Below are 14,900 nucleotides of genomic sequence, written 5' to 3'. Positions count from 1 at the left end.
TGAACCAGGTTTGGGGGGGGCAAACTGGGCTGGAGGGACTGAACTGGTCTGGGGGGACTGAACTGGGTTTGGGGGGCAAACTGGGCTGGGGGAACCGAACCGAGCTGGGGCGGGGGGGCAAACTGGGCTGGGGGAACTGAACTGGGCTGGGAGGACTGAACTGGGTTTGGGGGGGCCAAACTGGGCTGGAGGGACCGAACCGGGCTGGGGGGACTGAACCGGGTTTGGGGGGGCAAACCGGGCTGGGGGGACCGAACCGGACTGGGGGAACTGAACCAGGTTTGGGGGGACTGAACCGGGCTTGGGGGGACTGAACTGGGTTTGGGGGGGCAAACCGGGCTGGGGGGACCGAACCGGGCTGGGAGGACTGAACCAGGTTTGGGGGGACTGAACCGGGTTTGGGGGGACTGAACCGGGCTTGGGGGGACTGAACTGGGTTTGGGGGGGCAAACCGGGCTGGGGGGACCGAACCGGGCTGGGGGGACTGAACCGGGTTTGGGGGGACTGAACCGGGTTTGGGGGGGGGGGCAAACCGGGCTGGGGGACCGAACCGAGCTGGGGGGACTGAACTGGGTTTGGGGGGGCAAACCGGGCTGGGGGGACCGAACCGGGCTGGGGGAACTGAACCGAGCTGGGGGGGGCAAACCGGTCTGAAGGGAGGCGAACCGGGCGGGGGGGGGGGGGGGGGCTGGACGGGGCTTGCGGGGCTGCACCGGGGGAGCCGGAGCCGGAGCTCCGGGCGGGTACAGCCCGGGGGGGGGGGGGGGTCCAAGCCGGGCGGGGCGGGGGCCGGGCGGGGGCGGTCCCCGCGGGGGCCGGTCCGCGCCGGTGCCGCCCCCACCTGCCGGCTCCGAGCCCGAGCGGTCCCCGGCGGCGCGGCGGCGGGTGATGGCGGCGGGGGGGTGGCGGCCGCGGGGCCGGCGGGCGGCGGGGGGGTGGGCGCCGTGCGCGGCGCTGGCGCTGGGGTGGGCGCTGGGGTGGGCGCTGGGCGCGGCACCGCCCCACCGCTGCCGCCCCGACGCCGCGCTGCTGCCGCCGCCGCTGCGCCGCCTGGCGGGGGCCGCGCTGCTCCGCGCCGCCGTCCCGCGCCTCCGCGGCGGCTGGAGCCCCTGCCAGCTCTACCGCTACCGGCCCGCCGGCGGCCCCCGCCCCAACGGCACCGGGCCCTGCACCCGCGGCTGGCACTACGCCCTGCCCGCCGCCGGCCTCCGCTCCAACCTCGTCACCCAGGTCGGGCCGGGGGGGGGGGCGCCCGGGGCTGGAGGGGGCTGGAGGGGGGGTCCTCCGGTTCTGCAGGGGGCTGGAGGGGGGGTCCTCCGGTCCTGCAGGGGGCTGGGGGGGGGGGGGTTCTAGAGGGGCTGGGGGGTGGTCCCCCGGTTCTGCAGGGGGCTGGAGGGGGGGTCCTCCGGTCCTGCAGGGGGCTGGGGGGGGGGGTCTAGAGGGGCTGGGGGGTGGTCCCCCGGTTCTGCAGGGGGCTGGGGGGGTCCCCCGGGCACGGGAGGGGGCTGGGGGGGTCCCCCGGTTCTGGAGGGGGCTGGGGGGGGTGTCCCCCAGTTCTGGAGGGGGCTGGGGGGGGTCCCCCGTTCTGTAGGGGGCTGGGGGGGGTCCCCCTGTTCTGGAGAGGGCGGGGGGGGTCCTCCGGTTCTGCAGGGGGCTGGGGGGGGCTTTCTAGAGGGAGCTGGGGCGGAGTCCTCCGGCCCTGCAGGGGGCTGGGGGGTGGTCCCCCGGTTCTGCAGGGGGTTGGGGGGGTCCCCCGGGCACGGGAGGGGGCTGGGGGGGTCCCCCGGTTCTGCAGGGGGCTGGGGGGGTCCCCCGGGCACGGGAGGGGGCTGGGGGGGGGGTCCCCTGGTTCTGGAGGGGGCGGGGGGGGGTGTCCCCCAGTTCTGGAGGGGGCTGGGGGGGGTCCTCCGGTTCTGCAGGGGGCTGGGGGGGGCTTTCTAGAGGGAGCTGGGGGGGAGTCCTCCGGTTCTGCAGGGGGCTGGGGGGGTGTTTCTAGAGGGGGCTGGGGGGGGTCCCCCGGGCACGGGAGGGGGTCAAGGGGTGTCCGTGGGGGGGGGAAGGATGCCCGGGGAGGGGGGAGAGGGGGCCTGGGGGGGTTGGGGGGGGGGCGAGCTGGGGACCCCAGCAAGGGTCCCTCGGGAAAGCCTGGATGCGCAGGGGGAGCGCGGGGGGGGGGGGGGGGAGTGTCGTGAGGGGGGGGGAGAGGGAGTTTGCTTGGGGGGGACCAGGGGTCCTGGGGAAGGGAGAGGCGTCCTCGGGGGAGAAGGTGGGAGATCCCCGTGGAGGGGCTTTGGGGGGGCTGGGAGGAGCCCTGGGGGGAAGGGGTGTTGGGGGGCAGGGGACAGAGCTCTAAGGGCCATCAGCGCTGTCCCTCCGCATCCAGCCCCACATTTCTGCTGGCGGGGCGGGGGCTGGCCAGAAGCCCCCCCAGGCGACTCATGGGGCTCCTGACCCCATCCACCCCAGCGCGGTGGGGGGGGTCCGCTGGGACACCCATGCAGACGTCCCCCCTCGCCCGCAGTGGGACCTGGTGTGTGCCTCGCGCTGGAAGGTGCCCCTGGAGCAGACCACGCACTTGCTGGGCTGGACGCTGGGCAGCGTCGCCGCCGGCGTGGCCTGTGACAGGTAACCGGGGGTCCCCCGGGCAGCTCCCCGCGGGCTGGGGGGCACCGCGCCCAGCCCCGCTCACGGCCCGTCCGCCGGCAGGTTCGGCCGCCGGCCGGCCTTCGTGGTGTCCCTGGTGCTGGCGGTGCCGCTGGGCCTCGGCGTGGCACTGGCCGTGGACTTCGTCATGGTCCTCGTGGCACGGCTGCTCTTCGGTGCCGCGCTGGCGGGCGCCTTCCTGTCCCTCTACGTGGCCCGTGAGTGTGCTGGCGGGGGGTCCGCCGTGGGGTGGGCACCGAGGATGCTCTGGGTGCAGGGTGCCCCGCGGCCGTGGCACCCACGGTGCACCCCTGGCCCCCCCTGCCAGGGCTGGAGCTGTGCGACCCCCCGCACCGGCTGGGGGTGACGATGGTGGCCGGCTTCTTCTGGATCGCCGGGGAGCTACTGCTGCCGGGGCTGGCCGTGCTGTGCCGGGACTGGCGGGTGCTGCAGGGTGCCGTCACCATGATCCTGGCTCTGCTGGCTGCCTGCTGGTGGTAAGGACCCCGCTCCGGGTCGGGGGGCTGCGTTCGCAGGGAGGGGGCTGCCCCCCCCGGCGGGGCTGAGCCGTGCCCCAGGGTTGGCACCCAGCCGTGCCCGGGGAGCGCCGGGGCAGCACCCCAGCCCGGCACACCCTGCCCGGGGCCGCGGTGGGGATCAAAGGCTGCCCCGGGCTCTCCAGGTGGAGCGTGGGGACCCCCCCACCCCGGGTAAATGTTTGCTCAGGTTTGAAGTTGAGGGTTTCTGGGCAGCGTCGCTTTGAAGCCGGGAAGGGGGGGGTCAGCGCTGGAGGGGGGCCAGGCCCCTGGGGAGCCCCGTGACGCCGACACTCGCGCCCCAGGTGCCCGGCGCTGCTGCTGGAGTCGCCGCGCTGGCTGCTGGCCACGCGGCAGCTGGAGAGGGCCAGGAAGACTCTCCAGGCGCTGGCCGAAAGCGGCGGCTGCGGATCCGATGACGGCTCCTGCCATCAGGAGAACCTCCTCGCGGGTGCGTGGCCGCCGGACCGCCTCCCCAAACCTGGGGTGCTAGGGGTGGTGGCACGGTGCCGGCTCTAACCCGGGTCCCCCTGTCCCCACAGAGCTGGAGTCCCTGTCTGAGGGCTCCCCGCAGCCCCGGTACCACGCCGTCTGCGAGATCTTCGGCACCAGGGTCATCTGGAAGAACGGCGTCATCCTCGGCTTCGCGGCGTGAGCAGGCGGAGGGGGGTCGGTGGTGGTGGGGGTCCCACTCGCAGCCCCCTGACCCCGCTCTCCCGCAGGTTCATCGGCTCCGGCATCCGCCACTGCTTCACCCGCAACCTGGCCCCCCACCTGCCCCGCTTCTTCTCCTCCTACTTCGTGCTGGTGGGCACCGAGGCTGCCGCCTGCCTCTTCGTCTGCCTGACGGCCGAGCGCTTCGGGCGCCGCGCCGTCCTCCTGCTCTGCACCGTCCTCACCGGCATCTCCTCCCTCCTGCTGCTGGCCCTCACCCAGTGTAAGGATGGACGGGGAACCCCTGCCCCCCCGCGACAGGATACGGCCCCCGGCTGGGGGCTGGGGGTGGGAACGGGATGCTTGGGGGGGGGGTGTGCAGGATTTGACCCCTGATGGTGCTTCCCCCCTGCATCAGACCTGCTGGACCTCATCGTCCTGACCCTCTCCGTGGTGGGCATCACCGCCTCCCACGCCGTCACCATGCTCAGCATCTTCTTCGCCAGCGAGGTCCTCCCCACCGTGGTCAGGTAAGGGGGGAGCTGCCACCCGCCTCCCCGTGCCACCCTGGGGTGGGGGGGGGGCACCCAGGCAGGGTCCCCTGGGCCCCCTCTGAGCGCCTTTTCCCCGCAGGGGCGCCGGGCTGGGCCTCGTCGTGGGGGCCAGCTTCGTGGGCAAGGCGGCCGCCCCCATCACCGCCATCCCCAACAGCCGCGGCTTCTTCCTGCACCACGTCGTCTTCGCCTCCTTCGCCATCCTCGCCGTCCTCAGCATCATGCTGCTGCCGGAGAGCCAGGGCCGCAGCCTGCCCCAGTCCCTGCAGGACGGCGAGAGCCAGCGCCGGCCCCCCCTTTTCCACCGGCCCCCCCGTGAGGACCACCTGCCCCTGCTCGCGCCCCACGGCATCCCCCATGACTACTCCCGCCTCGCCGCCTCCACCAAGAGGATGCTGGGCTCCCCGGCCGCCCCCCGCGAGACGTAGCTGTGCCCCCCCCCAGGGTCTCCCTGCTGCTGGGGGGCTGAGCACAGTGCCAGGACCCCCACGGAGCACCGGGACCCCCATCCATGGGTGCTCGCGGGGACGGCGGGGTGCACCCGGGACACGTGTGATAGCTGGGGGTGGGGGGCAGCGCACCCACCCCACGGCGGGGCCGGATCCTGCCCCAGGAGGAGCTGTGCTGGGAGTCCTGGGGCGGGGGTGATGCCCCCCCGGGGTGTTTGTGGTGGGCGCTCGCAGGCTGCCAATAAAAGTGCCTTGTTTCTACGGGCGGCTGGCGTGGTCGGGGGCCCCCACGGCACCCCTGCCACCGGCCCCCTTCTCTGGGCTCTTTATTATGGGGGGGCTGGGGGACTCCTCACCCCCCCGGCTCTGCAGGGTCTTTCCCCAGGGCGTCCCCCCCCAGGGCTGCCCGTGCCCTCGGCCCCTGACTGCCTGCGGTTTGCTGGGCGCGGGGTCTGCGGGTGTGCGCAGGCGTGCAAACCCCCGCGCTGAGGTCTCTGGGTGCACGCGCGCGTGCAAAGCCCTTTCAGCGGGTACCTGGTGCACACGCGCGTGCAAAGCCCCTGCAGCCGGGCAGCTTGCGCGTGTCCGTATGCAAAGCCGCTGCACCTGGGCATGTTGCGCACACGCCTGTGCAAGCCCCCCGCTGCCCCCCCATCCCCGCTACTGCCCGTAGAGGTCGGCCAGGCGCCGGAATCGCGGCCCCCACTCGCTCAGGTAGTCGTAGTCTTGGTCTTCGTCCGTCAGGCTGGAGACGATGGAGCTGAGGGGGCTGGCGACGGAGCCCGAGCCCTCGTAGTCGTAGATGAGGGCCGTGTCGTAGGGGGGCACACTGGGGTCGCTGTCAGCCGCCTCCAGCCCCTGCGGGGACAGGGGGGCACCGTCACCCCAATGGGGATGCGGGGACCGGGGACAAGGGGGGGGTGGACCCTCTTCGCACCTCGTTGATGAAGACCTCGATGTCGGAGGGGCTACTGGGCAGCTTGCGGGGGGCCGGGGGGGCGGCGGAGCTGAGCAGGGCGTCCCTGCGCACCGGCGGCTTGGCCCGGGACGGGAAGAACTCGGGGTGCCGGAGCTGGTTGATGTCGTAGGCGTCCTGCCGGGACGGGAGGGCGTCAGGGGTGCGGGGCTGGGGTGAACCCCCCTCCCCGGCACCCCTCCCATGGGTCCCGCTCACCTGGTCCTCCTCGCCCCCGCCCTGCTCATCGTAGTTGAGGATGTTGTCGCGCATGTCATCCTGCGAGCGCTGCAGCAGCCCCTTGCGCAGAGCCCGCCGGTGTCCCCGCGCCCGTGCGGCCCCCAGCCCCGCCAGCACTGCGGGCAGAGGGTGGGTGGGCACGGGGTGGGGTATGGGGGGGGACAGGCCGGTGGGGATGGGGTGGCCGGGCACGGTGGGACGTGGGGCGATGGGGGTGCGGGTTGGGTTGGGATGCGGTTGGTGGGGCTGGGACAGTGGGGTGGGGATGGAGGTGGGGGTTTGGGGTGGGGGATGCTGGGGGCGGGGGGTGATGGGGTGGGAGGGGGTGATGAGGGAAGTGGGTAGGGGGGTCTTGGTAGGGGTCAGAAGGGGTTGCTGGGGTGGGGTGTTGGGGGCCATGGGTAGGGACTGGATGGGGTGGCCGGGACCGGGATGGGATGATGGGGGACATGAGTAGGGAGAGGATGGGGTGTCCTGGACCAGGCTGGGGTGATGGGTGGGGGACAAGGTGACAGAGCGTGCCGGTGGGGTTTGGGATGGGTGGCCAGGACCGGCACTGGGGTGCCGGGTGGGGGCAGGATGGAGGGGCCGGGAGGGGTGAGGGTGGTCCGGGGGTCTCACTCACGCAGGAGGAGGATGCTGCTGCCGAGGATGATCATGAGGGCCCCGAGGGTGATGCCGGCCCCGGCGGTGGTGGCGGCCAGGACACCGTCCTCACAGGTGCCGTCCCGGCCGCAGTGGCACACCGAGACATTCAGCAGCTGCTGCTGCTCCCGTGGGGGGGTCCCCGAATCCCGGAGAAGCAGCGGGAGCGAGTAGGGCCCCTCGGGCAGCTCCACCAGCACGGCCAGCACCGCGTGGGTCACTGCGGGAGGGGCGTGGGCAGGGGGTGAGCGGGGACCCCCCAGCACCCCCCTGCAGCGGTCCCCCCACCCTGGCCGGCCCTCACCATTGAAGCGGGTGATGCTCCAGTTGCGGGCAAGCTGGGGGTGCTGGGGGCTGAGCTGGAAGTGGAAGGGGGCACCGTGGGGGGGTCGGTCGTCATCCGTGGCGCCCAGGAGCAGGCTCGCCCCGCGGCCCGGCCGCCCGCAGACCACCCCGGCCGGAGGCTGCAGCAGGGGCGCGTGGTCGTTCACCTCCAGGATCTCGATGGAGAGGGTGCCGGTGGCGGAGAGCGGGGGCTCGGCTGGGGGCACAAGGCAGAGGGGTCAGGGGGGGCGGCAGGTGGGGGGGACACGGCAGCGGGGGCCACTCACCGTCATCGCGGGCGAGGACCAGGGCGATGTACCAGCCGCCCTGCAGGAAGGCGGAGGGGTGCAGCAGCTCCCGCTTGGTGCGGACGGTGCCGGCGTGGGGATCCATCTGCAGCCAGTCTGCCGGGTCGTAGAGCAGCGCGTAGCTGTGGGTGCAGGGGGAGGTGGGCGCCGTCACCCCCCCGAAACACCCACCGTGGGCTGCGAACACGGGAGCCCAAGCGTGGCGGGTGATGGGAGGCGATGCAAGGGGACCGGGTGCCGAAACCCATGGCCTGGGACTCACGTGAGGGTCTGGAGCTGGTGGGTGTCGGGGTCGCTGGCGGTGTAGGTGGTGACGGGGGTGCCCGGGGGGGCCCCCTCCAGCACACTGACCCGCCGCGGGTTCTCACGGAAGACGGGCGCCTCATTGACATCCCGTACCCGCACCCGCACGGTGGCCAGCGCCCGGGGGCTGGTGGGGGCCGTGGGCTCCAGCGGCCGCTCGTTCTGCACCGACACTGTCAGCTCAAAGCGGTCCCGCACCTCGTGGTCCAGCGGCTGCCGAGAGGGGCCGTGGGTCAGCTGAGCCATGGGACCCCTCTGCAGCCCCCCCGGCTGCCCCGCGCCCACCTTGGCCATGGAGAGCACGCCGTCATTGGTGTAGGGGTCGGTGCGGATGGCGAAGGCGCCCTCGGGGTCGCCCTCCAGGATGGTGAATTTGGCCAGCCAGTTGGGCGAGCCGGCCAGGTCCTTGTCGTGCACGAAGACCTTGCCCACGTCCACGCCAGCCGCCTGCTCCTCCACCTCCATGGAGAACTGGGGGAGAGCGGCGTGGGGCTAGCGCCTGGCCCCTGGGATGCTGGGGGGCTCCCCCTGGCTCCCACCCCACTGACCCCAGCACGTCCCCCCCGCCGCACCCCGCCTGCTACCTCCTCCTTGGTGAACTCGGGAGGGTTGTCGTTGATGTCTTCCAGGTAGATGACGGCCGTGGCGGTGGTGGTGAGCCCGTCCCCGGACATGTCGGCTGCCTGCACCGTCAGGTTGTACACCCCCACGGTCTGCGGGGAAGGAGGGGGGCCGGTGCTGAGCCCCTCCAGCCTCCCCAGGAGCCCAGAGGTCCCCCAGCCGCTGGCCACCCACCCCATCCCCATGCCTGGCTCTGCTCATGGCTGGAGCTGTGGTTTCACCAGCTGGGGGGCTCTGGCTGCCCCCGGTCCCGGTGCCGCCCCGGTGCCACCCACACCCCCCGTGCCCACTACCTCGCGGTCGAGGCCAGGCCGCGCGGTGCAGATCTCGCCGGTGGTGGCATTGATGCTGAACATGCCAGCGGCACCCTGCTCCAGGATGGAGTACCGCAGTGCTGCATTGTCCGTGTCGGGGTCGTCGGCGTCGGTGGCGTCCACCGTCATCACGCAGGTCCCTGCGGCCGCAGAATTGCCCCGGTGGGTGCCGGCATGGGGACTGGCTCAGCCCCCAGCCCCAGCCCCAGCCCCCTGGCCGGACTCACCTGGCTCAGCCCCCTCCACCACGTGCCCTGTGAAGACATCCTGCCGGAAGAGCGGCCGGTTGTCGTTCTGGTCCACCACAATGATCTCCAGGTCGGTGGGGTCCTCCAGCGTCACGCCGCCCAGGTCCAGCGCGAAGGCTTTCAGCTGCGGGCACAGAGCGGGTGGGTGGGTGGGTGCCCGGCTTGGGGGGCTGGGGAGGGGGCTGCGGGCGGCCGGGCAGCATCCTTACCCGGAAACGGTCGTTCTCCTCCCGGTCCAGCATGGCATTGAGGAAGACCTTCCCGGTGAACTTGTCAATGGAGAAGATGCCCAGGGGCTCCTCGTCCACCCCCGGCCCCTTGATGCTGTAGATCACCCCCCCGGGCTGCTGCTTGTCTGACTTGATCTGCCCCAGGGAAAGCAGGGCTGGCGGTCCGGGGGCTGGGGGGTCTGTCCCCTGCCTGGGGTCCCCCTCCGCCCTGAGTCCCCCCCGACGCCACGTCCCCCTCCTGGGATCCCCCCATGCAATCCCCCTGCCCAGGGTGCCCCCCACCCTGCTGCCTGGAAGAGAGGGTGGGGGGCTCCCCGCCTACCTGCACCAGGAGGTGGGGGATGCGCTTGTGGTTCTCCGAGACGCTGATGGGGGGGATCACCCAGGCCCGCTTCACCCGCCGCGGACCCTCGTGCTGCCGCCAGGCCTGGGGGCTGCCCGGGGCTGCAGCACCCGGCTGGGCTGGGCTGGCACCCTGGGGGGGGGACACGGTGCTGCTGGTGACCCCGAAACCTCCGGAGTCGGGTGCAAAGCTGGGGCAGTGGGCAGGGCCTTGCACCCCGGCTGGGTGCGCGGTGTTGGGATGCATGGTGCCAGGGTGCACGGTGCTGGGGTGCATGGTGCCAGCACCCCCTGATGGGATTGGGTCTGGGGGAGCGGAGAGGCCACGCAGCTCGCCCAGGAGCTTCGTGTCGGTGGTCCCCTGACATCCTGGAGTGATGGTGACGGGTGTCCCGCCGGGCTCGCTGGGAAGGGGTGCCCCACAAATGACCCTGGTGGTGCCCCGGGCACAGCCCCACATCACAGCCGGGCTGTGCCCCACGGGACCCCTGTGGGGGGGACGAAGGGGTTACCCCGCGCTGGCGTGGCCCCAGCCCACATCACTGTCACCGCATGGACGTGGCAGCGAGGGTGGAAGGGTCAGGGATCGGTTTAGGCTGCACGGGTGGCCTGGCCCGGGCACAGAGATGGGGTGCTGGGGGGGAACAGGGAGCTGGGGGGGCTGGGATGGAGCTGGGGGCTCGGGGGGGGGGATTAGGGACGGAGACTGGGGGAGCAGGAGTTATGGGGGGGAGGGGGCTGCAATGGGGGTCCAGGAGCTATGGGGGCTAGGATGGGTTTAGGGGCCGTGAGCCACTGGGCCGGGGGGGTCAGGGCATGGGGGGGGCGGCATGGGGGTCCAGAGCTGTGGGGAGCAGGCGTGGGGGCTGGGAGATGGGGGTTGCGAGGGGGCAGGGAGCTGTGGCGTGGGGCTGCAGTGTGTGGGGCTGCATGCAGCCCCCCCCCCACCCCGGCTCTATGCCATGTTACTCAGGGCTGACCCTCGCCCTGGGCCCTGGGGACGTGCGCTGTCCCCTCCCCGGGGAGGGAGCACATCTGGGCAGCGCCGGGCCTTGCACCCGCGTCTGCACCCGTCCACATCTGCACCCATCTGGCCGCACTGCTGGGTGCCGGGGCGCCCTGGGGTGCCCCAGGTCCCTGTGTGTGCACCCTGCCCGGGGTGGGGGAGTGGGGCAGCAGGGATGGCTGTGCTGGGGGTCCCTGGGGATGGGGGGGGCTGTGCGGGGGGGGCTGCGTGCCTGTCCCAGGGGAGGAGCAGGACAAGGGGCTTGTTTGGAGGCTGTGACCGGAGCTGCCTGTGGCCTCCAGCTGTCCCTCTGCCCTCCCCAGGGGAGACCCCCCCTTCCCGGGGGGGCTGCTGGAGCTCGGGGCGGATGGGGAGGGTGGTGGGGGCGATGGGGTCCCGCTGCTGGGGGGGCCTGCCCTGCAGGTCCCCCTTCCTTCCCCTGCCCTCAGCACCCGGCCGTGGGGCCCAGGCCAGAACCCCGCGCCTCAGGCCTGAGACCGCGGTGAGGGGCTCTGGGGGAACGTGCATGGACGGGGGGGTGCAGAGGGGTCTGGGAGAGCAGCTGGGGTGGGAAAGGGGGGAGCAGGGTGTTAGCGAGCGCCTAACCCTCCCCCAAATCCCTTTCCCGGCTCACAAATGCGGGCAGTGTTCCGGAGCCGCAGGCTCCCCCCTGCCGCCGCCATCTGTGGGGTGGGAAATGCCCCAAGAGGGGCACCGAGCCCCCGCCACCCCCATCCCCATCCCCGCCACCCCCAGGGATGTGCCTCCGCGGGGTCTGGGGTCTGGCTGCACCCCCCGGCCCCGCATCCGGGCTCCCCATCCCAGCCGGCCCTCCCGGGGCACGGAGCGGGGGGTCCCCATCCCCGGCCCCACCCCTTCCCCGGCCCCCCGCGCCCCTTACCCGAGCGCAGAGGGGGGCGAGCAGGCAGGCGAGGAGGAGCGGGGGGCCCATGGCGGAGCGGGGCGCAGTCCGGCCGCCAGCCCCGAGCCGCTCGCCGGCCCCGAGCTAAAATAACGGCGGGGCTGGCTGAGTGACAGCACATGTGCTGCCGAGCGGGCCGGGCCCCCCCCGGCCGGGCAGCTGGTCCCGCCGCCCCCCCGGCCGCCAGCCCGCACCCCCTGCCCGGCGGGGCCCCGACGGGGCGGGCGGCGGGGGGGGCCCCGGGCCGGGCCCGGGGGGATGCGGAGGGGCGCGGGGGGGTCCCCGCTGCCCGGGGAGGGGGCCGGGGGTGCGCGGCCCCCCGGGGCAGGGCCGGCGGGAACGCGGCAGCTGTCGCCGGGCGCGACTCGGGGATGCCGCGACGGGGCGGGCGGGGAGGGAGAGACCCGGCCCCGCTGTCCCCGCCACGGCTGGTCCGGCTCCGGCACCGGCCCCGGGACAGCGACCGGGACCGGGACCGGGACCGGGACCAGGACCGGGACCGGGACGGGTTCTGCCCGCCCCGCTCCGCCGCGCCCCCCGTCGAGGCCAGCCCGGCCCGGGCCCCCCGGACGCGCCCGGTGCCGGGGCCTCCTGCGCTGGCGGCGGGGCCAGGGCCCGTGCGGGCTCGGGAGAGGGACGGCAGCGTCCCGCCGAGTCCCGGCGCCGGCGGGTTCCCACGGGGCAGAGCGGCCCGGGGCTGCTCCCGGAGCCCCGGCAAGGCCCCCGGCCCCGCTGCCCCCGACCCCGGGGCCGCTCCCGGTGCTTCCCTCTGACTCCCGGTGCTTCCCCACGACCCCGGGGCCGGTCCCAGTGCTTCCCCACGACCCCGGGGCCGGTCCCCGTGCTTCCCTCCGACCCCCGGAGCCGCTCCCGGTGCTGACCCTCGGGGCCGGTCCCGACGTTGACCCGACCCGCAGGGCCGGTCCCGGTGCTGCCCCCCGACCCCCGGGGTCGGTCCCGGCCTTCCCCCCAACCCCCGGGGCCGGTCCCCGTACTTCCCCCCGACCCCCGGGGCCGGTCCCGACCTTCCCCCCGACCCCCGGGGCCGGTCCCGGTGCTGCCCCCCGACCCCCGGGGTCGGTCCCGGCCTTCCCCCCAACCCCCGGGGCCGGTCCCCGTACTTCCCCCCGACCCCCGGGGCCGGTCCCGACCTTCCCCCCGACCCCCGGGGCCGGTCCCGGTGCTGCCCCCCGACCCCCGGGGCCGGTCCCCGTACTTCCCCCCGACCCCCGGGGCCGGTCCCGACCTTCCCCCCGGCCCCCGGGGCCGGTACCGGCGGCGCCGCGAGGCCGCGGCACCAGGTGGCAGCATCGCCCCGGCCACCGGCCCCGACACCGGCGGTCCCCGCCGCCCCGGGTGCCGCAGCGGGGAGCTCCCGCCGCCCGCCGGCGCGGGGTCCCGGGGGCCCGGGCTGCAGCGGGGCCGGCAAGCCGCCACCCCGGGCAGGGCGGAGGGGGACCGGGGAGGCTCGTCGCCCCGCCGGGGAACCGAGCCCTGGGCCGGGCAAGGGAAGGTGCGGTGTTTCGGTGACGCTGGTGGCTTGGCCACCTCCCCGCTCGGCTGCTGCGGGGACCCCCCCGCCCGGCCAGCACCGCTCCCCTTCTTGGGAATAAATGCCCTTGGTGCCCCCCCGGTGCGGGGCGTCGTTCGGAGCGTGGGGCACTGCCACAGGGTCGGGCGCGAGGCGTGGGGAAAGGGAGACGGGACGCAGGACATGGGATGCAGGATGTCTTCTGTCCGTCCCCAGAAGCCGAGCGGTGGTGACAAGGCTGTCGGTGTCCCCAGGGACTTCGGGAGGGGACATGGAGCCACACCATGAGCGGGTGAGCGTCGGGCACCGGTGGCTCGCGGTGTGGCTGGGCCCTGGCACAGGCAGCAGCGCTCACTTGCCTGTCTGTCTGTCTGTCTGATCCCATCCATCCGCCCCGCTGGCCCTGCCACCCTGCATCAGTGTCACGGCGAGGAGCTGCCCCGGTGGCACCGGCCGGGGGTCCTGGCAGCTGCCCTTGACCCTAACGCGCCGTGGCAGCGGGGCGGCGGAGCAGATGTTCCCTGCCACCGGCACCGCGGCGCGGGGCTGGCAGACGTGACGGGCTCTGACAAGGCTCCAGTCCCAGGTCGTGGTGCCGGTGCTGCCGGCCACGGGAGCTGCCTGGTGCCCATGGCATGGCTCTGGCTGTGGCACGGCAGCAGGACCCCTGCCCCCCCAGACCTCTGACCCTGTACCAGCCCCCCCGCCCCTCTCCCCCTGCAAAGCGGGGCTCCCACTGGGGTGCAGGGACTTGGGGTCCCACGGATGTGGGGTCCAAAGGGTGCCAGCCCAGGCCTACAACTCCCCTTGCTGTGCCGGGTCGGAGAAGGGGTCGCCCTATTTTGGAGGGGTGAGGTCCCCCCCTCCCAGCTGACACCCTCTGATCTCCCCAGGCCAGGGCAAGAGCTGGTTTTGGGACCCCACCGTGGGTGATGGGACCAGTCGTGTCCCTAATGTGAGTGAAGTGGGACCAGTTGTGGCCCCAGAGCAGGGACTTGGTGGGGGGGAGCTGGGCAGTGCCCCATCCCCACCATGCCCAGTGATGGGGAGAACGAGCAGCCGGGAGCGCCGAGCCGAGCAGCGAGGTGCCAAACGCCGGCGCAGCAGCCATAAAGCCACTGGAGCTTTGGCTTTTATATGGCAATAAAAGATAATGTCAGCTATAAAGCGCAAGAGCGGGTCCCGGCGTGCCGAGCCGCCCGCTGAGCCCGGGGCAGGGGTGAGCTGCTGGGAGCAGCTGGGGGGGCACGGAGGTGTGGGCAGCCCCCAGCTCCCTGGGGACACCCCGGTGAGGCGATACCTTGCTCGGGGTGAGCGGGTGCCCCAGGGTGGGCTGTGGATGGGGGGGACGCTGCAGCGTGGGGTGGGAGAGCCCGCATCGGTGGTGGGGCCAGCGTTACGTCCGACACATTAAAGATGCTACTTGGGGTTGTTGTTGTTGTTTTAATGGTTTTATTGCGCGATGCCGGGGACGGGCCTGGCAGGCCTTAATGAAGGAGATTGATGGCTTAATAGCCTGTAGCCATTACGGGGTAATTGAATGGTTGTGTACATATGATCAGACCGTCAATGCAGACGTGGCTCGCAAGTGAAGCACCTGGAGCCGCGGCGGGGGACACGGCGCAGCCCCCCTCCGCACCCCAGGCAGATACAGCACCGGGGTGGCAAAGCCCGTGGCCTTGGCAGCCCCATCCGTCCCCGACGTCTGGGTTGTGTAGGTGTCCCGGGGCCAGATCCAGCGGCGAGGGGATGGAGCAGGTCTCCAGGTTCATCCGGTGGCACCAGGTCACCAAAACCCATCTCCGCCAGCTCAGCTCCCAGCCTGGGCTTTGGGGCATCGTCACCTGGTGCTTTAATGGGCTTTTAATTAACAGGGATGAACAGAGGTAGGGGAGTGGAGGTGGGAGCCGTGGGGGTCCAGCGCGGATGGCAGCCCCAAACCGGGGGCTGCAGCCGTGGCCGCCGGCACCCAAGGGCCGCGCTGCCGACCACCCTCCCTGCGAAAGCCGCTGCTGAGGAGAAAACGCGGCAGAGTCGCAGCCGGGTCCCCGTGCCGAGGTGTGAGTCAAACTACT

At 73.3% G+C, this 14,900-nt stretch overlaps 2 protein-coding genes across 2 annotated transcripts; one reads left to right on the top strand and one right to left on the bottom strand.

Annotated features, from left to right (window-relative positions):
- The first annotated feature begins 888 nt into the window (after positions 1-888).
- Positions 889-4,815, top strand: SLC22A31 (solute carrier family 22 member 31). Its single transcript, XM_059825095.1, has 9 exons — positions 889-1,230; positions 2,522-2,625; positions 2,707-2,861; positions 2,972-3,140; positions 3,485-3,630; positions 3,722-3,830; positions 3,902-4,116; positions 4,252-4,363; positions 4,467-4,815. The coding sequence occupies exons 1-9, from the start codon at positions 889-891 to the stop codon at positions 4,813-4,815; spliced, it is 1,701 nt and encodes a 566-aa protein (XP_059681078.1).
- Positions 4,816-5,496: 681 nt separating this feature from the next.
- On the bottom strand, positions 5,497-11,324 carry CDH15 (cadherin 15). Its single transcript, XM_059825094.1, has 14 exons — positions 11,274-11,324; positions 9,347-9,499; positions 9,004-9,159; positions 8,774-8,918; positions 8,526-8,686; positions 8,196-8,324; positions 7,897-8,082; positions 7,571-7,824; positions 7,288-7,430; positions 6,981-7,217; positions 6,657-6,896; positions 6,011-6,147; positions 5,774-5,929; positions 5,497-5,694 (listed from the first exon to the last, which is right to left on the bottom strand). The coding sequence occupies exons 1-14, from the start codon at positions 11,322-11,324 to the stop codon at positions 5,497-5,499; spliced, it is 2,346 nt and encodes a 781-aa protein (XP_059681077.1).
- Between the last annotated feature and the right edge of the window lie 3,576 nt (positions 11,325-14,900).

This window comes from Gavia stellata, chromosome 15 (assembly GCF_030936135.1).
Source record: "Gavia stellata isolate bGavSte3 chromosome 15, bGavSte3.hap2, whole genome shotgun sequence".
Lineage (NCBI taxonomy): Eukaryota > Metazoa > Chordata > Aves > Gaviiformes > Gaviidae > Gavia > Gavia stellata.
Note: the sequence above shows the minus strand (reverse complement) of the source record. Positions and strands in the feature narration are given on the sequence as shown.